Source organism: Berghia stephanieae, chromosome 6, assembly GCF_034508935.2.
Source record: "Berghia stephanieae isolate SIO BIC M18660-M18661 chromosome 6, UCSD_Bste_1.3, whole genome shotgun sequence".
NCBI classification, from domain to species: Eukaryota; Metazoa; Mollusca; class Gastropoda; order Nudibranchia; family Aeolidiidae; genus Berghia; species Berghia stephanieae.
The window spans coordinates 30,678,403-30,700,788 of record NC_088365.1 but is presented as its reverse complement, the minus strand read 5'-3'; the positions used below and the strand labels follow the sequence as shown (position 1 = coordinate 30,700,788).

General features: G+C 35.1%; 2 protein-coding genes across 5 annotated transcripts in view; one reads left to right on the top strand and one right to left on the bottom strand.

Moving 5' to 3' along the window:
• LOC144974841 (uncharacterized) overlaps window positions 1-15,846 on the top strand; it is a 21,483-nt gene extending 5,637 nt beyond the window's left edge. For all 4 annotated transcript variants that reach the window (XM_078918182.1, XM_078918183.1, XM_078918181.1 and 1 more), the window contains exons 2-3: window positions 12,085-13,302; window positions 14,054-15,846. In XM_078918182.1, the coding sequence (XP_078774308.1) occupies window positions 12,814-13,302; window positions 14,054-15,091 (1,527 nt within the window). In that variant the 5' untranslated portion in view covers window positions 12,085-12,813 and the 3' untranslated portion in view covers window positions 15,092-15,846. The remainder of the gene's footprint in view (window positions 1-12,084; window positions 13,303-14,053) is intronic.
• LOC144975820 (uncharacterized) overlaps window positions 1-22,386 on the bottom strand; it is a 63,295-nt gene that overhangs the window by 20,979 nt on the left and 19,930 nt on the right. The gene's annotated exons all lie outside the window — the stretch shown is intronic.

Below are 22,386 nucleotides of genomic sequence, written 5' to 3'. Positions count from 1 at the left end.
TGATTATTGTTATTGTTTTAATACCTCCAAAATGGGTGACTAGTTATCCCACGATTTTCTCGATCATATTATAAACGTTTAAGTTTACACATAGTTTTCTGAGTTCGTTCTATTGATCAAGCGGTAGAACAGTGGGTATTTTACTTAGACACATACCATCGATAGTGAAATCTATGTAGTACGCTAAATTTACCAATCACTGGCATTGTTTACATTATGACGACAGTCCGAGAGGCGTGGTTATCTTAGTGTCTATATTACCTACAGCTTGAGCAAGACTGGACTGCTTTTAACTGGGAAAATACAGTCTATCAATGTTTGGAAAATTATCTTGAACAACATGAATTTGATTTTTTTAGATGTTACAATCAATACCAATCAGAGTTGTTTTTTATTCTGAAAATAATATTTCATTTGCCGAAACCAAGCGATTGTGCGGTAAATATTTGACATTACTATTGTTTACATATTTGTTACGTAACGTGACATTTAAGAACGAAGGTCAAAATATTCAGCAAAACAAATCTTTAGATGAAATTCATAAAAGGTCTGAAAAAGAAAAAAAATTGTTGGATAGCCCAGTGGGATAACCCACATGTAAGGCCGACCCTCCACAGACAAAAATAATTTGTAAAATCGCCTAAAAGGCGCTACGTCTTGTCCTACATGTTAAGTGTTGTTGTTGGCTTGTGACCCTTTGTTAATCGTTTGGGCACGTTTAGTGGTCATTGCACGGTATAAAAGCTCAGGTTTGTTGGGGTTTTTTTTCGACGGCACAAAACACGCAACTCATGGCACGTCGGCACGCACGTGCCTCAGGCTTTGACTGCTCCCTCCACAGACAAGTCGCCAACCAACATTCGGGTTATGAACAGAGCTATCTTCAATACATGCCGTATTGGCCTTCCAAATTCTGTACATCGTTCACTACCTGTGGACACAGATATTCTAAAAAAAAAAAAAATGGAGCATCGTACAATGCAATAGTGTAGTACCGTCAACTGGGCGGGGGACTTTGTCTCACTATAGATTTGGGCAAATTAGATTGTCTTGATCTTTGTGACAGTTATTTCTTTTGATAAAAAAAAAAAGGATCTTCTAACAAGGGAAATAACCGCAACAATCCCGAGAATAGTCAAAATGCTCCAAAATCGGTTGAGACAAAGTCACCCCTTGAGACAACGTAACCCCGTTTGATGATATATTGTGTGTAACCTTTGACTAAACATAATAAGATAAGATAAGATAAGATAAGATGAACTTTATTAATCCAAAAACAGGAAATTACATTGTGTTTTACATGGCTCAAGGTAAAAGATAAGATATTTAGCAGGATTGATGAGTATACAACAAAAACAATAACAATGTATCACAGCTAGTTGGGATTTAGTCCCTCTCACATTCAGATCATTCATTCTCACACTCGCTCTTATATTTATGTTCTCCCTCATTAATTAAAGATGTCAGAAATAATAGTATTAATAATAAACGGAAAACATTAAAACTACATAACTAAATAAATGACATTTGATAATTCCTAATTGCAGCGGGTAAGAAAGATTTGTTATAGCGTTCTTTGTTTGCTTTTAAGTGCAGCAGCCTATAGTGTTTATTGTTCCATTTGATTTGAGGGTACAAAGTATGATTTTCATCTCTTATTATCTTATTCAGTTTCTTATTACAAAGGGTTTTTAACAACGTTTCAAATTCATATCTGTTTGAGTCTGTCATAATTTTCTTTCCAAATTTGAGGACTCGATTAATTTTAACATCACAGGCAAAGAACAAATAACAAAGAACTGAGTGTCGTCAACTTCGTTCCTTCTATAACCTGCAAACATTACATTTTGTAGGTAAAGGTATTAAGTAAACTAACAACGTAGATTTACATTAATCAGAGGTTACTTCATTTATCGTCCGTGTCCATCCCCGCGTTGTCCTCTATTTATTATGCCTGGTCTCAGCGAGCGATTGAACACAATGCGCCTTTGTACCAATAGAATGGCCGGATAGCTCAATTTGTTAGAGCACTACTCTCACCAGCAAAGGGGCATAGATCGGTTACGCGTCCGGTCCCTGTTACAGTCGAGGTTTTTTGTTGTTGTTGTTGTTTGTTTTTAGTCTGACCCCTCAGACCAACCAGCTTTGATTGAGTGGCTAGGTCTGAAATATCTGACGATAAGTTCTTTGCGTATTAAACAAAAGGTAGCAGACGATTAAACCATCCGACTACCGGTATAGAAGCCGGTTAGATAGCCGTTCTAAAGTACATTGTACTACCTTGTTATCTACTATGTATCATAAGATAAAAACGGAGATGGCACATTTGGTTAACAAAATGTAAAACTGAATTAAATATAGTAAAACCAGAACATAAGCAATCTCGCCCTCAGATTTGGTTGAACAGATAAAAAACGAGGTTAGGTTATTTATAATAGAGTAATGGATTCGAAAATTCAAGAGCACGCTGATGAAATAGAATCATTGAGTCCCCTTCCTAGAAAAGAGAGTGGGGGTGTCTATCTATATATCTGGATAGAAGTCCATTTGTGTTTTTAAAAAAAATCCTTTTCTTCTTCTTTTAAATATCAAACAAAATAACTACCTTTTACCAGTCTTATATTTTCTCTTTCTTTCCCCCTCCCAGCATTTTGTCTTTGATTAAGCTATTAATATTTAAAAGCAATAAATATATTCCACACTATGAAACAAAAAAAAAAACAACAAAAAAACAAAACAAAAAACAACCACCCAACATAAAGCACATTTTTAAAAAACTGGACAGAAAACTCGCCCTTTAAATATCGATAGGGTCGATATTTGAAGGACGGGTTTCCTTGCCAAAATTTTGAAAACGTATTCTTTTTTTTTCTAGAATGGCAGTATAAGCATGGCCCAAAAGTGTGATGGTTCTTTCTAGGACGTATTATTTTTTTTTCATGATATAAGTTATGTATCAGTAGGGTTTGTATTCGATGTATACGATGTTTTATTCAATAATGCTGAAATTGATTTAACTAACCGTTATGAACGTATCGATTGGTGTATCAGGACACACATATCGATACACGGCGTTGTTGTCTTGTTAATTCATTACATATTTTACATCACCAATCGTGTTGTTTATTATATGACATTTAAGGTTTGGATCGCATAGCCTGACAAATACAAAAAAAATATAACTTCCAAATTCACGACAAAGATCAACAAAAGGATAGTAAAAGTGAGATATTTTCAGTGATACTCGCGATAAAATTGACCAGTTTCATGTATCCCACTGGGTATACTATTTAATGCATCTCACCATTCATTTCCTTTTGGCGATCGTTGTCGTATATTGTGGTGAATGTTTTGGGAAATGTGAACATATTGAGTGAACGCATTTTCTGCCTTACTAAGTGCCTTGATTAGTGATAAATTAAAATAATAATTACAAAGTCAAAGACGGGGCACACAAGGAATTGTCATCTCAACGATGTGGCGTATGCGCATGAATTGATGTGATTTAATTTGTTGATTTTCGTTACCTACTACTACAGTGGAATCCGTATAAATTCAACACTCTTAAATTCAACTTCTGCTTAAAGTCAATATAATAATAATAATAATAATAATAATAATAATAATAATAATAATAATAATAATAATAATAATAATAATAATAATAATAATAATAATAATAATAATACTTTATTGCATCCCAAAAAGGAAATTTTTTGTACAGACGTGTTATAATTTACACATAAGATAAAAATACAATGGAAATAGGATGTATATATATATATAAAAAAGGAGCAGCTCTATAACCAGAGCTGCGCTTTATATATAAATAATTTCAACACTGTAAAATAGTTAAAACTGTCACTATAAATTGAAAATTGAAAAGATTGCAAAACAAATAAATTAATAAATTAATATTTATATTTTTAAAAAGTAAAAATGAGAAAGAATTATATAAAATGATTATTGCTTGTTGTTATAAAGCCTAATACTGGACGGCAGAAAAGATTTTCGGTGTCTCTCTGTTTTCGTTGAAATAGAGAAAGGGCGACCACTTCTTTCTGACATAATAATTGATGGTCTTAGTGGATGATACTGGTCATTTAATATTTTAGTTATTTTATTTATACAAAATTTCTCGTATAAAAGATCTACATCGTCAACATCATTTATATAGCGTTTAATGGATTTTTTAATATTTGAATTTATTTTGTTCCTTTCCACTGCTAAGCAATTGCCTCCCCAAGCTGTTATACAAAATGACAAAACACTTTCGATTACTGCTCTATAAAATAATGTGCAGAGGGTTTTATCTATTCTAAACTGAGAGAGTTTTGATAAAAAATATGTACGTCTGCACATCTTATGCCTAATTATTTTCAAGTGTTCATCCCACTTGAGCCTGTCATCAATCGTTACACCAAGGTATTTGTAGTGAGGAACTCGCTGGACGAATTGGTCCTTTAATTTTAACGGTTCTATCGGTTCCTTCACTCTCCTAAAGTCAATCACTAGCTCCTTTGTCTTGCTTATGTTAAGCTCTAGGTGGTGGGCATCACACCAAGACACAAATCTATCAATTTCTTGCCTATAAGCCACTTCGTTGCCATTTGTTATGAGGCCTTGAAGAGCGGTGTCATCTGCAAACTTTATTAAAGGTACACTCAGGTTTTGACTTCTACAGTCATTCGTGTATATTGTGAATAATACTGGGGACAATACACAACCCTGAGGAGCACCAGTATTAGTAGTTATACAGGAAGATTTGTTTTGTCCTAATTGAACATATTGTGCTCTCTCCGTAAGAAATTCGAGCACCCAAGCAATTATATACTTGTTTAAATTCAGACTAGTCAATTTTTGAACAACCAACTGAGGTTGCATTGTATTGAACGCTGAAGAAAAATCTGCAAAAAGCAATCTGCAATAGCTCCTAGCGTGATCTAGATGCCTGTAGATGTTGTTTGTAAACAGCAAAATGGCATCCTCTACGCCACGTCCTGGTTTGTAAGCAAATTGATGACTATCACTCAATGGCATAAACTGATTCCTAATTTTAACAAGAACAAGTTTTTCTAAAGATTTCATGACTATTGAAGTCAGTGCAACAGGTCTGAGATCGTTCATAGTTTCAAGTTTTTCTTTTTTTGGAACAGGAATAATTTTTGAAGTTTTCCAAATTTCAGGGATCGAAACGCATTGGAGGGACCAGTTAAAAATATGTGTATAAATGGGGGAAAGCTGGTGGGCACATTCTTTTAATAGTTTTCCTTTCAATCCATCCGGCCCAGCAGCCTTCCTCTCGTTTAGTTTCGAAAATACGAATCTCGTTTCCTCTTCACTGACCTCAATAGTCATTTCATCTTCCAAAGCCCTGTCTAATTTATGTTTTTCATTTTCAATATCAAATTTGTTTGCTGTGTCGAAACGTGAATAAAATTTATTTAAAGTTTCAATTTCGATATCTTCTGATATAATCGTGGGCTTTGGATTATAGTTAACAGCAGTTTTCAGCCCCCGCCACGTGTCCCGTATATCCCCAGAAGAAAAGCATTTTTCAATTTTATTTTTGTACTTATCTCTACAACTAGATATTACCCTCTTTATCTCTTTTTGTTTTGTTTTCAGATCTTTTTTGTTTCCACTAGTATAGAGAGTTTTCTTTTGGTTCAATAAAAGTTTCAGATCTTTTGTTATCCAAGGCTTGTTGTTAGGATAATATTTTATTTCTTTTTTACAAGACACTAGCTGTTCACAGAATTTTAAATACTCACTCACACAGTCATTCAGCTCATCCACACTATCACATGATTCGATAAAAACATTCCAGTCAGTGCATTCAAAACAACCACGCAAATCTTCACACACACTTCCGTTCCAGATCTGTACACTTTTCTTTACTGGTTTTACACGTTTAAAAACAGGGCGGTAGGTGGGGAGTAGCAAGAGCATGCAGTGGTCAGATCAACCTAATGGGGCACGGGGTAAACATTTATAACTATTTTTAATATTAAACAGGAATAAATCTAATGTTTTTTTGTCCCTTGTCTCGCAGTCCACGTATTGATGAAGTCCCGGGAGAGTAAAATCGTTACATTGGTTAAAATCGCCAGTGACCATCAATACGGCATCGGGTGACTTAATTTGAATGTCCTGTATTTCTTTCCTCAAAATATTTTTCGCTGTGGTGTTGTCTGATGATGGTGGAATGTAGACGTTGATGATGATGACATGAGTATATTCCCGGGGTAGATAATATGGTCGTGACGAAACAGTAATAAATTCAATATAATCGTCACAATACATTTTCTTTATCTGACAGTTATTGGGGTGGCACCATTTGTTGTTAATATATGTGCACACCCCACCCCCAGTTCGTTTATTTACATTAGTCCGATCTCCTCGAAATAGTGAATATTGTTCAATATTAAAACATGATGATGGTATGTGAGGAGATAGCCAAGTCTCTGTTAACGCTATTATGGAGGCTTGACGATAGTCACTATTAAAACGACACAGTGAAAACAGTTCATCAATTTTATTTTTCAGTGATCTTACATTACCTGTCACTAAACAGGGTAAAAATGGACGAAAAGGCCGTCTGTTAAATTTTGTTTTTATTCCTCCTTTTCTCCCCCTCTTTCTTACTTTAATAAACGATGTGTCAATAGTGGGTGGTGGGGGTGACACGGGTTGGAGGGATCGGAGAGTCTCTGGAGTATAAGTTATCGATAGGCTTATTTTGGCAGCAAAATCACAGGCTAAAACACCATTTATGCTTATAAATATACTAATAAATATAAAAATCAGGAACAATATATACTTCACATCCATTTTGAATAAAAATTAGGCTTAAATTCCGACGATTGAATGATAAATGAATAAAAATATGTGTAGAAAATAGGTAAACATTCACAACACGTCTGTTGTCGCCGGAAGCCAGCGCCAGTAGTGCCAGATATATATCTTATTGGTTCCGAATGCCGAATGTCATGTTCTTTATCTAAGCGTGTTCCATTGATATTGGATAAAGTCAACATTGCGTCAAGTCAACCGATCTTTCTGGTCCGGCAGTGTTGGCTTTATCAGGATTCCACTGTAATATTCACTGTGTTGGACACAACTGAAGGACTGAATCGGTGACAAACACACCCCCCTCCCCCTTATCAATTATATATAAACATATAATTGAATCCAAAATCATAGCCCTTGATGTTTGGATATATTGTTATGGTGATTCACGTCATAATATTCTATGTTGTGATTTTATTTTATCTTATTAATTAATTCATTAATCTCTCGTTCTCTCTCTCTCTCTCTCTCTCTCTCTCTCTCTCTCTCTCTCTATATATATATATATATATATATATATATATATATATAAATATATATATATATATATATATATATATATATATATATATATATATATATATATATATATATATATATATATATATATATATATATATATATATATACATACCTACATACGTACACATATCGACAATACACCATAAATCATTGACGTCAGGGCCAGATGACACAAGGAAAACACTTATTATACCTACTTATTGTCGCTATGAATATAAAACCAAACCTGGCCCTGTAATCAGTTACCATCATCACATCATTGTCTCCCATTGTTCATCAATCAATTGACGTGTCTTTTCGCCGATTCATAGGTTGACATAATCATATTTTTTCCACAAGATTCGTTGCTATGGAAAACGCCATTTGTTATCTGACGCATTAGTCAATTCAAATTCCAACAACATTAAAAAAAAGCACGTCAAAATAAATACAATAAAAGAGCAATAAAGCAATAAAATGTAAAGGAAAAAGAAAAAATAGTAAAGCATAAGAACAATGACACGATTTTGCAATTTTACCCCGACTGTTTTTGACACACATACGGGATGAGAATAACTGGTCAGAAAAAAAAATGGGAGAATTTTTTTTCCTCTAACCAACTGATATTTTGTGATTATTTTTTTCACTGTATTTTTCTTTTTTGCTTTGTCTGGCACTATTTCCAAAACACTTTTCCAGATCTTGGTTTAAAAAAAAGGACGTACAATTTTCAGCGCGTAGAGCATGACTCATTCATGTCAGTATAACCTCTTAAATGCATTTCAATTTAAGTTAAATGCACTTACAACATGAGATAGAGTCAAATAGGAGTTTAAAGCTTTATTTTCTCATGGGTTAAATGTATGTGATCCTAGGACACAAACTGAGTAATAGTAATTTAGTTAGACGTGATAATCGAAAACCCATTTAATACAATGGGTTGCAGAGAACCCAGTTAACACGATGGGGTGCAGAGAACCCAATTAAACAAGACGGGGTACATGCAGGGAACCCAGTTAATCATGACGGGGGTGCAGGGAACCCCGTTAACATGATGGGTTGCACAGAACCCAGTTAACACGACGGGGTACATGCAGAGAACCCAGTTAAACATGACGGGGTACAGAGAACCCAGTTAACATGATGGGTTGCAGGGAACGTAGTTAACACGACGGGGTTCAGAGAACCCAGTTATACATGACGAGATGTAGGGAACCCAGTTACCATGATGAGTTGCAGAAAATCCAGTTACCATGACGGAGTGCAGGGAACCGACACTTATCCCCATTTCTATAACAGGGGACCGCACAATGACAATTGCTGACTACCTTTAAGCCAGTTATAAGATCTATGACAATAGATTTCCTTTCGATCTAATATAGATCCACCAAACCAATCACAGCTGGGTGCCAGAAATGGAGTCGGAAGGGGAATTTTAACAATTTTGGGCAAAAGATTCATCCTTCGAACATCGATCGATTAGAAGAAGGAAGTCAAAGGTTTGGGAGTTTTTGACAAGATGAGGGACACGCTAATTTCTATCAGGACCAGTTGAGTCTGACGCTATCCCCCCCCCCCCAACACACACATACACACAAACCGATTATCAAAAAGACTCAGCCAAATAAATATTAACTTATAAAAAACACTTGTGATTAAATTTCATCATAGTCTGCAATGTTTTGTTTATTTATTTTCTTTTTGACTATTTTGACAAAAATACATCTGGAATTCGACCGAAGCATGTGCGTGTCAAAATCTGGAGCACTTTAAGCGTTTTAGAAATCGCCAATACGCTTCAACAGTAGTAACGTCACTTCCCTCGTAATGACGCATGGTAACTTAGTAACTGGCTCTAAACTATCGGAACAATGGCGGACGCCCTTATGAAATATTTCTCCAACAAGCATAAAAGCGTATCCAGAGAATAATCATTACAAATATGATCTTGTTTTGACTTTTACACATTCTGATCACAAGACGTATGAAAAGTTCTAGCCAGCATGAAGAATAAAAAGTACCGATTTTCTTTTTTAAGAACCACGATGGCGGCCGTTGCTGGGCGACGTGACACCAGACTATTGAATCCAATTGCGCTCTTTAAAAATGCATTAGTCAAGAAAGTCGTGAAAAGTCATGCTTATGTACTGCCGTATGTACTTTGTCTCGGCCCACCCAAAAGCTGATTATGAATAATATGCTGTACGTTAAATTGGCAAGGAGAAGAAGGGGGTTTAGAGTACATGAACTTCACACACACACACACACACACACACACACACACTAATACACACGCAAATGTACACTCACGCTCGCAACCGATTCTATTTTTATCATTACGAAATATAAATAGGGCACCATAACTAGTTTCATCATCACCACCACAACCACCACCATAATCATCATCGTCGTCGTCGTGTTTGTTGTCGTCCTAATCTCATTCCCCCATAATACAAATGAATATAATCGATTCTAGTCATTATTTTTCATTGCACACGATCGTTTGTAATACGAGTGGGGGCCACGCCCGAAAAGATGAAAGTACAAATATATCATAATTAACCTTTTAACGTCGAGACTGGATTTCTCACAAGTCATTCCTTTACTTTATTAGTGGAGAACCCGAAATGTTTGCGTAGAAACAAATATTTTTACGAACAAGAACTCATCTATTAATTATTATACTACTGTATTATTTGTGGAAACTAACAATAATTTGGTCGAGACGAATCTTTTGAGCTATCAATGATCAAAATGTGTCCGATAATAATGTATGTAGGTGCGCGCAAATGAATCTGGCAAGAGGGCAGTCAAATGGCGATTCCCAAAGTCAAAAGATATATTATTATCATTATGCCCAAAACTGATTTTATACATTATAATTTGAGTCAACGGGTTAACCTTAATAAAAAAAAGGTTTACAAGCTACGCGTATCTATATCAATCTGTAAAAATAGTTTTATAATTTAAAAATTTGCCAGTATTGATGTGCTCATTGGCAGAAATATTAACACGAATTAAATGGAACAATTTGGACTCCCAACCCTATTTTTAAAGAATATATTCATCAAGCTTTGACCACAAACTTTTTTTCACAAGCATTTTCACCGAGGTGGCTGTTACTAAGTTAGGATCAGCATTATTATTATTAATATCTTAAGGAAATTTGTAAAAGGTTGTTGACAGGTTAGAATAAAAGCGATCATCTATAAAGGGTTAACGTGTTTTTCTATGGTAAATTGATACATCCAAACTCATCATATCCAGAAGGCTCGAAGTTTCCAGACAAAGGGCTCAACAAGTAGAAGTCACGCAATGATCCAACACTATGTATTGATGATTTGTAATACTCCCCCTCCCCCCCCCCCCCCCCCCCCCCGGGCAAGCATCAATCGATAGCTAAAATGACTGAAAAAGGCAATCAGAAGTTTTCCTGTAATGGAGGATGATCTAAAAAATGAAAGTAGAATTCAGCTAATCTAAACACTAATGAAATCATAAGACCATAAACCAAAGAACGCTTAAAGAATATCGCTGGATAAAATACTTTCAATGCATGGGCATCATTTGCACGGTTGAAACGGCATTTTAAACGATATAATAAATACAAAAGAGAGCTTTTATATAGAGCAATATCCACTAAACGTGCTCAAAGGGCTTTACAAGGGGTCCCTGGCCAACAGCAACACTGAACATGAAGGACGAGACATGACGCCTGTTAGGCGATATTACAATTTTTCAGACAGAGACAACGCTGTTGACGGCCAGGTACTCAATTCACACCTGAGTATGGTGAGAGAATGTGAGTAAAGAGCCTTTTCCAAGGACTCAACTATGCGTCGAGCGACGCTCGAACCCAGGTCCTTCCCATCCGAAAGCGAATGTCAAACTACTAGACCACATAGTATTTTTGACAATTTATTTTACAACAGAAAACACTAAAAACACTAAAACACACGCTCTTAAATTTGATCTCAACAATGTAGTAATGTTTTAACTGGACCACAAACGAAAAACGCTGGTTATTTAGCGTGGAATTCGAGTATTGTACATTGATTACCGACATCTTAATTGTGGCATTGCTTGTAAATTGCTTGCTTTTGCAAGTTAAGGGCATTTTATTTTCTCCCGTCACAATCCTCTTTTAAGATCTCCAGCATATAAACTTTGTAGGTGACATTAAGGGACATGAATTAACGCACCGTTAAATCACATGACCCCCCCCCCCCCACCCCTCACACATACACACATACATTTAATAATCTCACACATGGACACAGACATTTACTAATTAAGAGAACGCGTGGACTTAAACGTCAGTTGATCTAGCTATAAATCAAGAAACACAGGGGTATTGACAGGGAACGTGCTTCTTGTTTTGCTCTGTTTTGTTTTGTTTTTTTATTGGAGGGGGGAGGGGGTTGTATATCATTTTATTTGTAGTCATCCGTGAGAGAGAGAGAGAGAGAGAGAGAGAGAGAGAGAGAGAGAGAGAGAGAAAAGAGAGAGAGAGAGAGAGAGAGAGAGAGGAGAGAGAGAGAGAGAGTGTGTGTAGAAACAATATTAAAAGCAATATACGAATCAATAATAAAAAACACTGGCATATTCAATTGAGACCGTGGTTCTCTGCGAGCTCATTGTTTGATTGTTTGAGACTTCAATCTTATTCAAATAACTCATATCATCATGGCATGGTATAATTATATAACTTGTTTATATTTCAAATTCCAGGTAATGCGGATGACTAGAATCCAAGAGAAGTAGTGAAGACAAAACGGTATCCCTGTCGATAGGATGAGGAGAACCACCATTTGTATAAATCTCTGCTCTGATAAAATAAAGTCTGCAAAATGGGAAAAGTTCAATAATTGAATTTTAAAATAATATTATAAAATACATAAACTCTTCCTCAATCTCTCGTTGTAATCGTTAAGTGAACCAGAGATAAAATATATGGAACAACGAATAGATCCCCCAGAATGGGCAATGAAGTGGCAAATCCTCTACACATTATTTCACATGAGATCACATTTCATGCTATTGAGAAGCAAGGATGTCGCATGCGGAACCAAAAACAAATGGATACGATGAATGTGAAGAACAAAATCAAGTCTTAATCTAACTGAAATAAATACAATACTCTGTTAACGAAAACGTGTGAAATTCGTCAATGATAAAAACTGAATGTAACTTTGCATCGGAATTCTAAACAAACGCTCCCAAGGACGAAATATTGCTGGGGAATAAAACCCAATGTTTTCAAAATTAGAGGAGGTTGCTTTGACCAGACAAGAAGCTGGGTTATTAATCATAGCAACAATGTTGGCTATCACTTTCTCATAATAGCAATCCAAATACAAAACAATTGGACCTCTTGTAAGTTGATGAGATCGCTGCCAATATCGCAGATTGTCTACAGGATTTAACACTCGAAGACAAAATGTGACACGAAGAAACAAAATGTTTGACAACAATATGACCGCGGACACCAAAATCACTTACAGCACCCCCGCCCCACCGCCGTCCCCATCCCCATCAGCCAAACTCAACTTCAACTACTACCAATCTCTCACTTCGGATGAGAAGATCATGTACGACTTCCATCATCAACTTCCAGGGGAGCCACGTCACGAAGTGGTGGTGGCCATATTGTGTCTGTCGGTAGCCGTTTTCTTCAGTAGTTCTCTGGTGCTTATGGCAACTCGGCACACTAGTGGTGGCCAGTCAGGGACGCTGGTCTTCCTAAGGTCTCTGCTGCTGTCTGACATTCTCATGGCACTCTACGGACTGACCAAGATGACGTTTCTATTGTTCCTTCGTCAGCTTCGAGTCAATTTCTTTCTGCCCGACAGTCTCTTTTTTACAGCATCCTTGGCATCGAGCTCGTCCTTGTTATCATTAAACCTCGACTGTTTCCTCAAATTGGCCAAGCCCTTCCAATATGCACAGGTAATTGATTACACTCCTTTTTATTCCCATCTACCGAAATACTTCATCCCTTTCCCCTTCCCCCTTACCAAAAAAATCGGAAAACCTCGAAACAAATGAACACATTATATTAAAAGAAAATTACTATCAAAATTAAATGTGGGAGATTAAAAAGCAACAACTGGGTACAAGAGTTCGTTGAATAATGCTTAAAATCATGATGTCTTTAAAAAAAAAGAAGAAAGAAATGGGAATGACTACAAATTAAATAATAGTTGCCTGAAAATTAGAGCCAGTGTTGCACCTTGAAAAGGGTCGTTTCTTTCAACTGTTTTCTTTTCCAAACGTATAATGATGTTGTTGTTATATCATCATCATCATCATCATCATCATCATCATCATTCATCATCATCATCATTATTATTTTTTATTATTATATTATTATTATTATATTATTATTATTATTATTATAATTATATTATTATTATTATTATTATTATTATTATTATTATTATTATTATTATTATTATTATTATTATTATTATCATTATTATTATTATTATTATTATTATCATTATTATTATTATTATTATTATTATTATTATTATTATTATTATTATATATTATTATTATTATTATTATTATCATTATTATTATTATTATCATTATTATTATAGTAATTATTTATATAATTATTTATTTATAAAGCTGGTTTTTTAAAATGTTTTTTTCTGTCACACAATCATATGTGATTATCTGTATAAAATTTCAGGTTGAGAAACACACGGTCATTTCCTTCATGTTACTGGTTTGGAACGCAGCCTTCGTTGTGGGTTTCCTGCCTTTGGTAGGCTGGCACGAGGAGGCATACACGTTCCGATTCTTCAGTTTTTACCCCTGGCACTTCCTCCTATTTAACGGGCTGGTAATTTTTGTATGTGTCATCATCTGCATCGTCTGCATGGTCTCCCTGAAAAAATTCTACACCATGCCAGAAACAGATCCCTCCTGTTTCTCCATGCATGCGCTGGAGATCCGGAAGTATCGCCATCTTCATCGCACCATTGTCATCGAGTCTGCCATGTGGCTAGCCAGTTACCTTCCTTTCTTTATCTACATTGCCTTGACGTGTCGTCAGTGTTTCCATGGTGACTATGTAAACAAAGATTCCACCATTATCTACTTCCTACCCATCTTTCTAGGGAAATCCCTGTTTAGCGCGTTTCTTCAAGCGTTCAGAACGTTCCATGTGCATACGGTAATGAATAAAATTATCACAGACCTCTCACACAATCATCACCACCACCACTCTAACACAAACAACAACAATGCGTCCGTATCTACCATAGCGTACACCAACCCTCTGAGCGAACACTTGGAAAATCAGACGACGGAGATGAGAGATCGCGAGCTCTCACACTTAAATCACAGAGACAACAACTTCAGGAACAACCACAACCACCTCATCCGCCGTCCCAGTCACCATCATCCACATTGCCGTCACCATCCTATCCATCGACACCACCATGCACACGATCCTCTTTACAAGGTTGAAAACGATGTAGATGACATCCTTCAACAAGAAATAACAGACAGTTTTCTTTTGGACGCCGATAATTGGACTCTTCATCGTCATGACCTTTATCAAAATTCTGACATTCTAACAGACGATGACGACGACAACGCAGCGGTCATAACTTCAGCCCGTCTCGAGCTACACGGGTCCGATGACAATATTTTTGGCATAACCAACTATGGGTTCAGACCATCCTTAGATTTAGACACTCTTCATTTGTCCACCAAGTTGTAAATGCACGTAGGATGAACTCAACAACTGAATAGCGCGACTCACTGTCTTTTAGATCATTAATTTCTCCCACTAGCAATAGGATCCAACAGTCACTTTCCTCGTAATGACGCATAGTAACTTAGTAACTGGTTCTAAACTGTCGGAACAATGGCGGACGCCCTAATGAAATACTTCTCCGACGATCATTAAAGTGTATCCAGTTGAGAAAAACATTATAAATCCGATCATGATTTGACTTTTATACATTCTGATCACATGACATGTGAAAAAGTTCTAGCCAGCATGAAGAATAAAGAGTACCGAATTTATTTGTTTAGAACCAAGCTGATGGTTGCTGGGCGGACGTGACATCAGACTATTGAATTAGCTTATAACTGTAGGTCTAACTCTTTTCATTCCGAGGACAATAGTACAAACTCATTGAAACCAATGACACATCCTTGTTACTGCTCTTGTAACATCTTAAGGATCAATTCAGTGTTGGTGAACGATATGAAAATAGAATAGTCAACATAGTTAGATCCAGTTGTCAAGCACCTATAACAAAAAAGTAAGACGAACGAGTCGAGGTCGACCGTGGATGGTTTGAAACTGACGAAAAAGTTAATAAAAACGCTGTCAGAGGAGCGCATTCAAATGGTTACAAAATAGGCACCGTATTAAAAACCCAACACTGATTTAACTATATAATATATGAGAAAAACACAAAAAACGAACCCAAAACATTTCTCACAAAAACAAAAAACAAAACAAAATCAAAACGGAAAAAGCTCCCAATCGAAACCAAAAAATCAAATGACCCAAAAAGGGCAACTAATATATGAGGATAGAGGAGATAGTAGGGCTTTGACTAGGCTATGGCTTTGACTTAACTTTGCCTAACGCCAATTTCACCCAACGCGGGTTAAAATAAAATGGAACCATGTTTAAATTCGTCATCTTGTCAAGACTTGACTACGAGGAAATGGGTAACTTATAAGTGTGTTGTTTTATATATATATATAATATATATATATATATATATATATATATATATATATATATATATATATATATATATATATATAACATATATATATATATATATATAATATATAAATAATTATTATTATAATAATATAGTATATACAATATTATATCGAAAATAATAAGCATCACAATTGACTCTATTATAAGTAAAAGTATACCAAATGTATAGCGGGGGCTAAAACCAAATAGCCCATTCATAGAATGCCAATGTATCTACAGATTCCCCATCATAAATACATGTGTATGCCAAATGTACCCAGGTAAACAAGATAGCTTATTCATAGAATGCCAATCCATCGATAGAGCCCAAAGCACGACACCGTCATGCTATGTAGAAATGCTGTTGTTATTATTATATTATTATATTATTTACTATTATTATTGTTATTATCATAATTCTTATTACTATTATTATTGTTATTATTTTTATATTATTATTACTATTATTATTGTTATTATTATAATTATTATTATTATATTATTATTATTATTATTATTATTATCATATTATTATTATTATTCATTATTATCATTATTATTATTATAATTATTATCATCATTATTATTTATTATTATCATCATCATTATAATTGTTATTATCATAATTATTATTATTATTATTATTATTATTATTATTATATTCATTATTGTTATTATCATTCTTCTTCTTCTTCTTCTTCTTCTTTCTTCTTCTTCTTCTTCTTCTTCTTCTTCTTCTTATTGTTATTTATCATTTTTTTTATTGTTATTAATTATGATTATTATTATGATTATTATTATTATTATTATTATTATTATTATTATTATTATTATTATTATTATTATTATTATTATTATTATTATATTATTATTATTATTGTTGTTGTTGTTGTTATTATTATTATTATTGTTGTTATTATCATATCATCATCATCATCATCATCATCATCATAATCAACATTAATACAGGTATAGATATTGCCATCCGCGTTTATGAGTAATGCTCACTGATTATAAACTGACTATAAACGTTCATGGGTACACAGTTTTGTGTGTTGGTCCGTTATACTTCCGGATGGCAATGTTATGAGCTTCTTAGCCAAGCGCATACTATCTACCCGATGCATCCGGAGTCCAGAGGGGCTGTCATCTAAAAAACAGCCCATTCATAGAATGTCAGTGTATTAAAAAAAAACTCCCTAACAAGATGCATTACGAAGACTAACACCATAACAACTCCTGCCTCGAAAACAAGAATACCACACATGGCAACAAGTCTTTCACATAACAGCAAATGTCTTGGATTACTTTTCATTCTTTATTCTTTCTTGTTTTGATTATCTATATATTATATTGATTAATATATATATATATATATATATATATATATATATATATATATATATATATATATATATATATATATATATATTATTTGCTTTGAATGAATGTTGAACTTTCCAACCCAAATTGTTCATTTTCAAGTAAATCACTTAAAACATTCAATCAAAATGGCAAGTTCATTGTCACGTTAGCATAGAGATCAAAAGAGAAAGAAGAGGAGAAAGATGTACAAGAGTGGAAGGTTGTGGGAAAGGTCGGGGGTCTGGTGCGGTATATTATGCAAAGTGAGACTGTTTGAAAAAGAATCATTCAATTAGGATGAAACGCAATCATCCACCATCTATATTTATATTTGAGATTAAACACCAGATGTTTTTTTTTTTTTTTTTTCATGTGGAAAAAAATTATATATTTCATTTTTCAAAGTTTGATGATTTTAAATAACTCACATCATTTATATATAGACAGTGATATCGCCTCCTCCTCCTCTTTTTCCTCAACCTCCTCAATGTGATACCAGTTTATACAGACCCAACCTATTTAAAGAATCATGTTGGCTTGTTGACCGCTGCGTCACAGACAAGGACGCAGAAATAGCGGAAGTTGTGTTATGGCTGTGACTTCCGGTGTCACGTGGTACGCTTAGAGCATGCTTGTGATAACGACCACAGCGCTGATCTCACGACTAATTACGCATGTGCAATGATGGATTATTGTCAAATGCGATAACGAGACCAATTCAACCATGCACTGAATGACACCAGCCAACAATTATTGTCGGCTTAATTTAATTCTACCCAAAGTTCTATTCTTTCACGAGCAATGCATTATGATGTCAGTTGACGTCGTTGCTATTGTCAATCGCACGACTGGAAGACCCCCACCCCACCACACCAGCTTAGGGACCGGTTTCGGTCCCAGGTCAATAGAAATTTTAATTCCTAACCACTCTGTCCATCCAGCGGTGATTGAGTTGCTGGTAGTCTCACTTTGCGATAGACAAGCGTCATAAATTAAATTAAATTGAGCTTTATAATAATATATTGAGCTTTTATATAGCGCAATATCCACTTAACGTGCTCAAAGCGCTTTACAAGGGGTGCCTGGTCAACAGCAACATTTAACATGTAGGACGAGACATGACGCCTGTTAGGCGATATTACAATTTTTCGGACAAAGACAACGCTGTTAACGGCCAAGTACTCATTTTACACCTGAGTACGGTGAGAGAATGTGAGTAAAGAGTCTTTTCCAAGGACTCAACTATGCGTCGAGGCTCGAACCCAGGACCTTCCGATCCGAAAGCGAGTGTCATACCACTAGATCACATAGCCTCACATAGATCATAGATGATCTAAGGGTAGCAGGAAATGATTGGGTGACTCGGTCTTATACTTATAGATCTGCCGGAAAATATGTTGATAGACTACAACAGTAACCTTCCAGCGCACTCCTTACAACAACAACAACAACAACAACAACAAAGACGACTACGACTACTACTACTAATACTGCAACAACAACAACAACAACAACAACAACAACAACTACAACTACTACTACTACAACTACTACTACTACTACTATCATCGTCGTCGCCATCATCATCATTATCATCATCATCAATCTTTAGTGCTTCCATTGAAAACGATTCGAACGATGAATTCTACTTAGATTTTTTCCTCATACAAAAACTACCAAACCAAGGGTAATGTAGCCTAATACAATATTATATTCTGTTAAGTTTTCGTTGTGGTATATTCTATTTCAAAACATTGGGATCAATAAAGTTGACATGTTTAAAGACTTTCTCTTGGTTATTACATACCGATATTGTCAAGCAAGGATTGAAGAATATTTTCATTGTTATTTAACAAATTAGATTTTCTAAGAAATTCGCAATCGATAGGCCCGATATATCAACTAGATACCAAAAAATAACATTGCGTACTTTCTGATCAAAATTGATATCAGTTTATCAGTTTCAGTAAATTCACGACTAATTGTAAAATTAAAAATAAATAAATTAACGATATACTGACAATAAAAAAATAGTAAATAAATAAATACATAAATGAATAAATTAATAAATTAACAAGTTAAAAAAAAATGAAAATATCGTATCTGGATAATAACAACTCGTATTGGGCATTATAACTCAACTAACAAAAGCCTACTACTAGTAAATACTGTGCAGTAATGGCAAATCCTTGTTGTTTGGGGATGTAATATCGATTGACGAGTATCGAGGATTGATTTGTAAAATTAGTATGGATTGGCTTCTACATTACCATAGGATTGGATCGTTTCCTTCATATTATATTTTGAAAACATCGATATAATCATATCGGTAAAACAAGAGAATAATCTCTCTCTCTCTCTCTCTCTCTCTCTCTCTCTCTCTCTCTCTCTCTCTCTCTCTTTCTTCCCTTCTTTCTCTCTCTAACTCCCCCTCTCTCTCTCTCTTCCCTTCCTTCTCTCTCTCTCTCTCTCTCTCTCTCTCTCTCTCTCTCTCTCTCTCTCTCCGAAACAGGTAATTCTGTGCGACAGCTAACGATTAGATCAAATAATGAAATGTTGTAGGAATGTTTTGGGTGCCTTATTTGTGTTCTCCGGAAAAAATCCCTCACCTGAGGTGAGAATCGGACACTCGCCAACGGCATATCAATGACAAGAACAAGATTGGTGAAAAAGAAGACCGCCCCTCCTCCCCCTCCTCCCCCCCCCAAAAAAAAAGTGGTGGGGATGGCCACATGGCTCACACATAAATTAAACAGCCACCCCCCCCCCCCCTTCCCGCCCAAAAAAAATAAATAAAACAAACCCCCCACCCCCTCCGCCATCAAGAAAGAAGAAAAAGAAGAAAAAGAGAAGAAGAAGAAGAAGAAGAAGAAGAAGAAGAAGAAGAAGAAGAAGAAGAAGAAGAAGAAGAAGAAGAAGAAGAAGAAGAAGAAGAAGAAGAAGAAATATGCGAACAGACCGAAAAAAAAAATTGACGGCAAAGAATCCCAGATTGGGCTTTGATAAAAAGTAGATTAATTCAAATACAAAGACATAAGATAGACAGGGGGAGACAACAGGTACAGGAGGATAGAAGAAGCCTTAATTAGTAGGCGATAGCTGTTATAACCAGGCTAATGATGGGAGATATTACGATTGAAAAGAAATTCAACCAAAGGGTTAAGAGTTACGAAAGGCCAGACAAAAAAAAAACAAAAAAAAAAAACAAAAAAACAAACAAACAAAAAATAATAATAATAAATAAAAATAAAATTCCCTTTATTCATCCTCAAGAGGAACTTTGTCTTTCGGGTCTATCCTAAGGGAAGACTGGAATAACTAAAGGCACCCGCCGCAGCGCAGCGCCGCAAAGTGAGCTAGGGCGAGGTGACTTGCTCAAGGCCACACATTGCAGCGGCGGGTGATCGAACTCTGTACCTTTCGGGTACGAAGCAAAGACCGTACCGCTGAGTCACGCTGTGTCAGACTCCAACTATTTTTTTTTTTTTTTTTTTTGGCGTGAAAACATACACAACCAAAAAAATGATGGATATAAAGTGCCCATAATATTATCTTGTCAAAAGTCTTGATCTCGAGACGTAAAAGAAATCTTGGGATTAGGAATACCGTACTTCATAATTTGGAGGTCATTTTAATCAATCGATATTTGAGGACAGTTTTTCTGGCCAAAATGGGAAAACAATCAAAGCTAAAATAAAATTTAAAAAAAAAATAAATAAAAAAAATAAAAAAAATAAAAAAAATAAAAAAATAAAGAAAGAAGAGAAAAATAAAACAAAACCAAACAAAAAAAAAAAACAAAAAAAAAACAAACAATAAAGAAAAACAAAGAGACAAATACAGACAAAACAAAAACGAAAAACAAGTGTTGTCGTTATCGGAATACAACAGATCTGTCCCCACTCACACCAAAGCCCACATCCATAATGCATGCTTTGTCCATCCAATAATGGCATGGAAATTTATGGTGGATACCTTGGTGGTATTTGTGTTAGCTACCGCTGTGCAAACACATTAGAAGACATTGATTTGTTTGAATCGTGTTTAGGGGGAATGTGGGGGATGGTAAAGGATGTTGATGCCAGCAGAAGATAATTAATTGATTGGGTTGTAAGAATTTTACAAAACAAACTTTCGGTGCTGCTGTAAAATGACAAAACACTTTTTAAAAGTTTTACCCGAAAAGACTTTTATTTCATATACATTATTAATAAAAATATATAAAATTTATAAAATTCCCTTTATTCATCCCCATGGGAAAATTTGTTTTCGGGTCTATTCCAAGGGAAGACTGGAATAACCCAGGTGTCAGCCGCAGTGAAGCGCCGCAAAGTTAAGCCGTACACTATAAAAACTCGTATTTAAAAATTTGGCCGGAAAACGCATCATTCAAATATCGATTGACTTAAAAGACCCTTATCTTGGCAAAAACTCTCAAACCTGGGACTTCGCGAAAATCCCGGGTTCGAGTTCCTAATGAACGGTACAAAGTTGGATCATTAGAAAAAAGGATCTATCTTAGATCTCCTCATCATACACAGGTAAAAAATGAGTACATGGGCAATAACAACGTTGGCCACTGTCGGCAAAAAAAAAAAAGAAAAAAAAAAAAGTAATAGCGCATTACAGGTGTCTTTCCTCATTCTACAATTGTTGCTGTTGGCTTGAGAATCTTTCTAAAACGCTTTGAGAACATTAAATTTATATTGCACATTACAAAAACTCTTTTTTTTTCTCATTTAAATAATTAAGATTGATAAACTATAAACAACTGGTTTAAAAGAAAAGAAACCATCTCCAGATCCCGCAAAAAAGATAAACAGCCATCAGACCGTTGTTTCCCTCTCAACATAATGCACAAGGTAGATCAGGACCAACTCGCCAGGTAGATAGATATATACAACTATTATATTACCAATGGG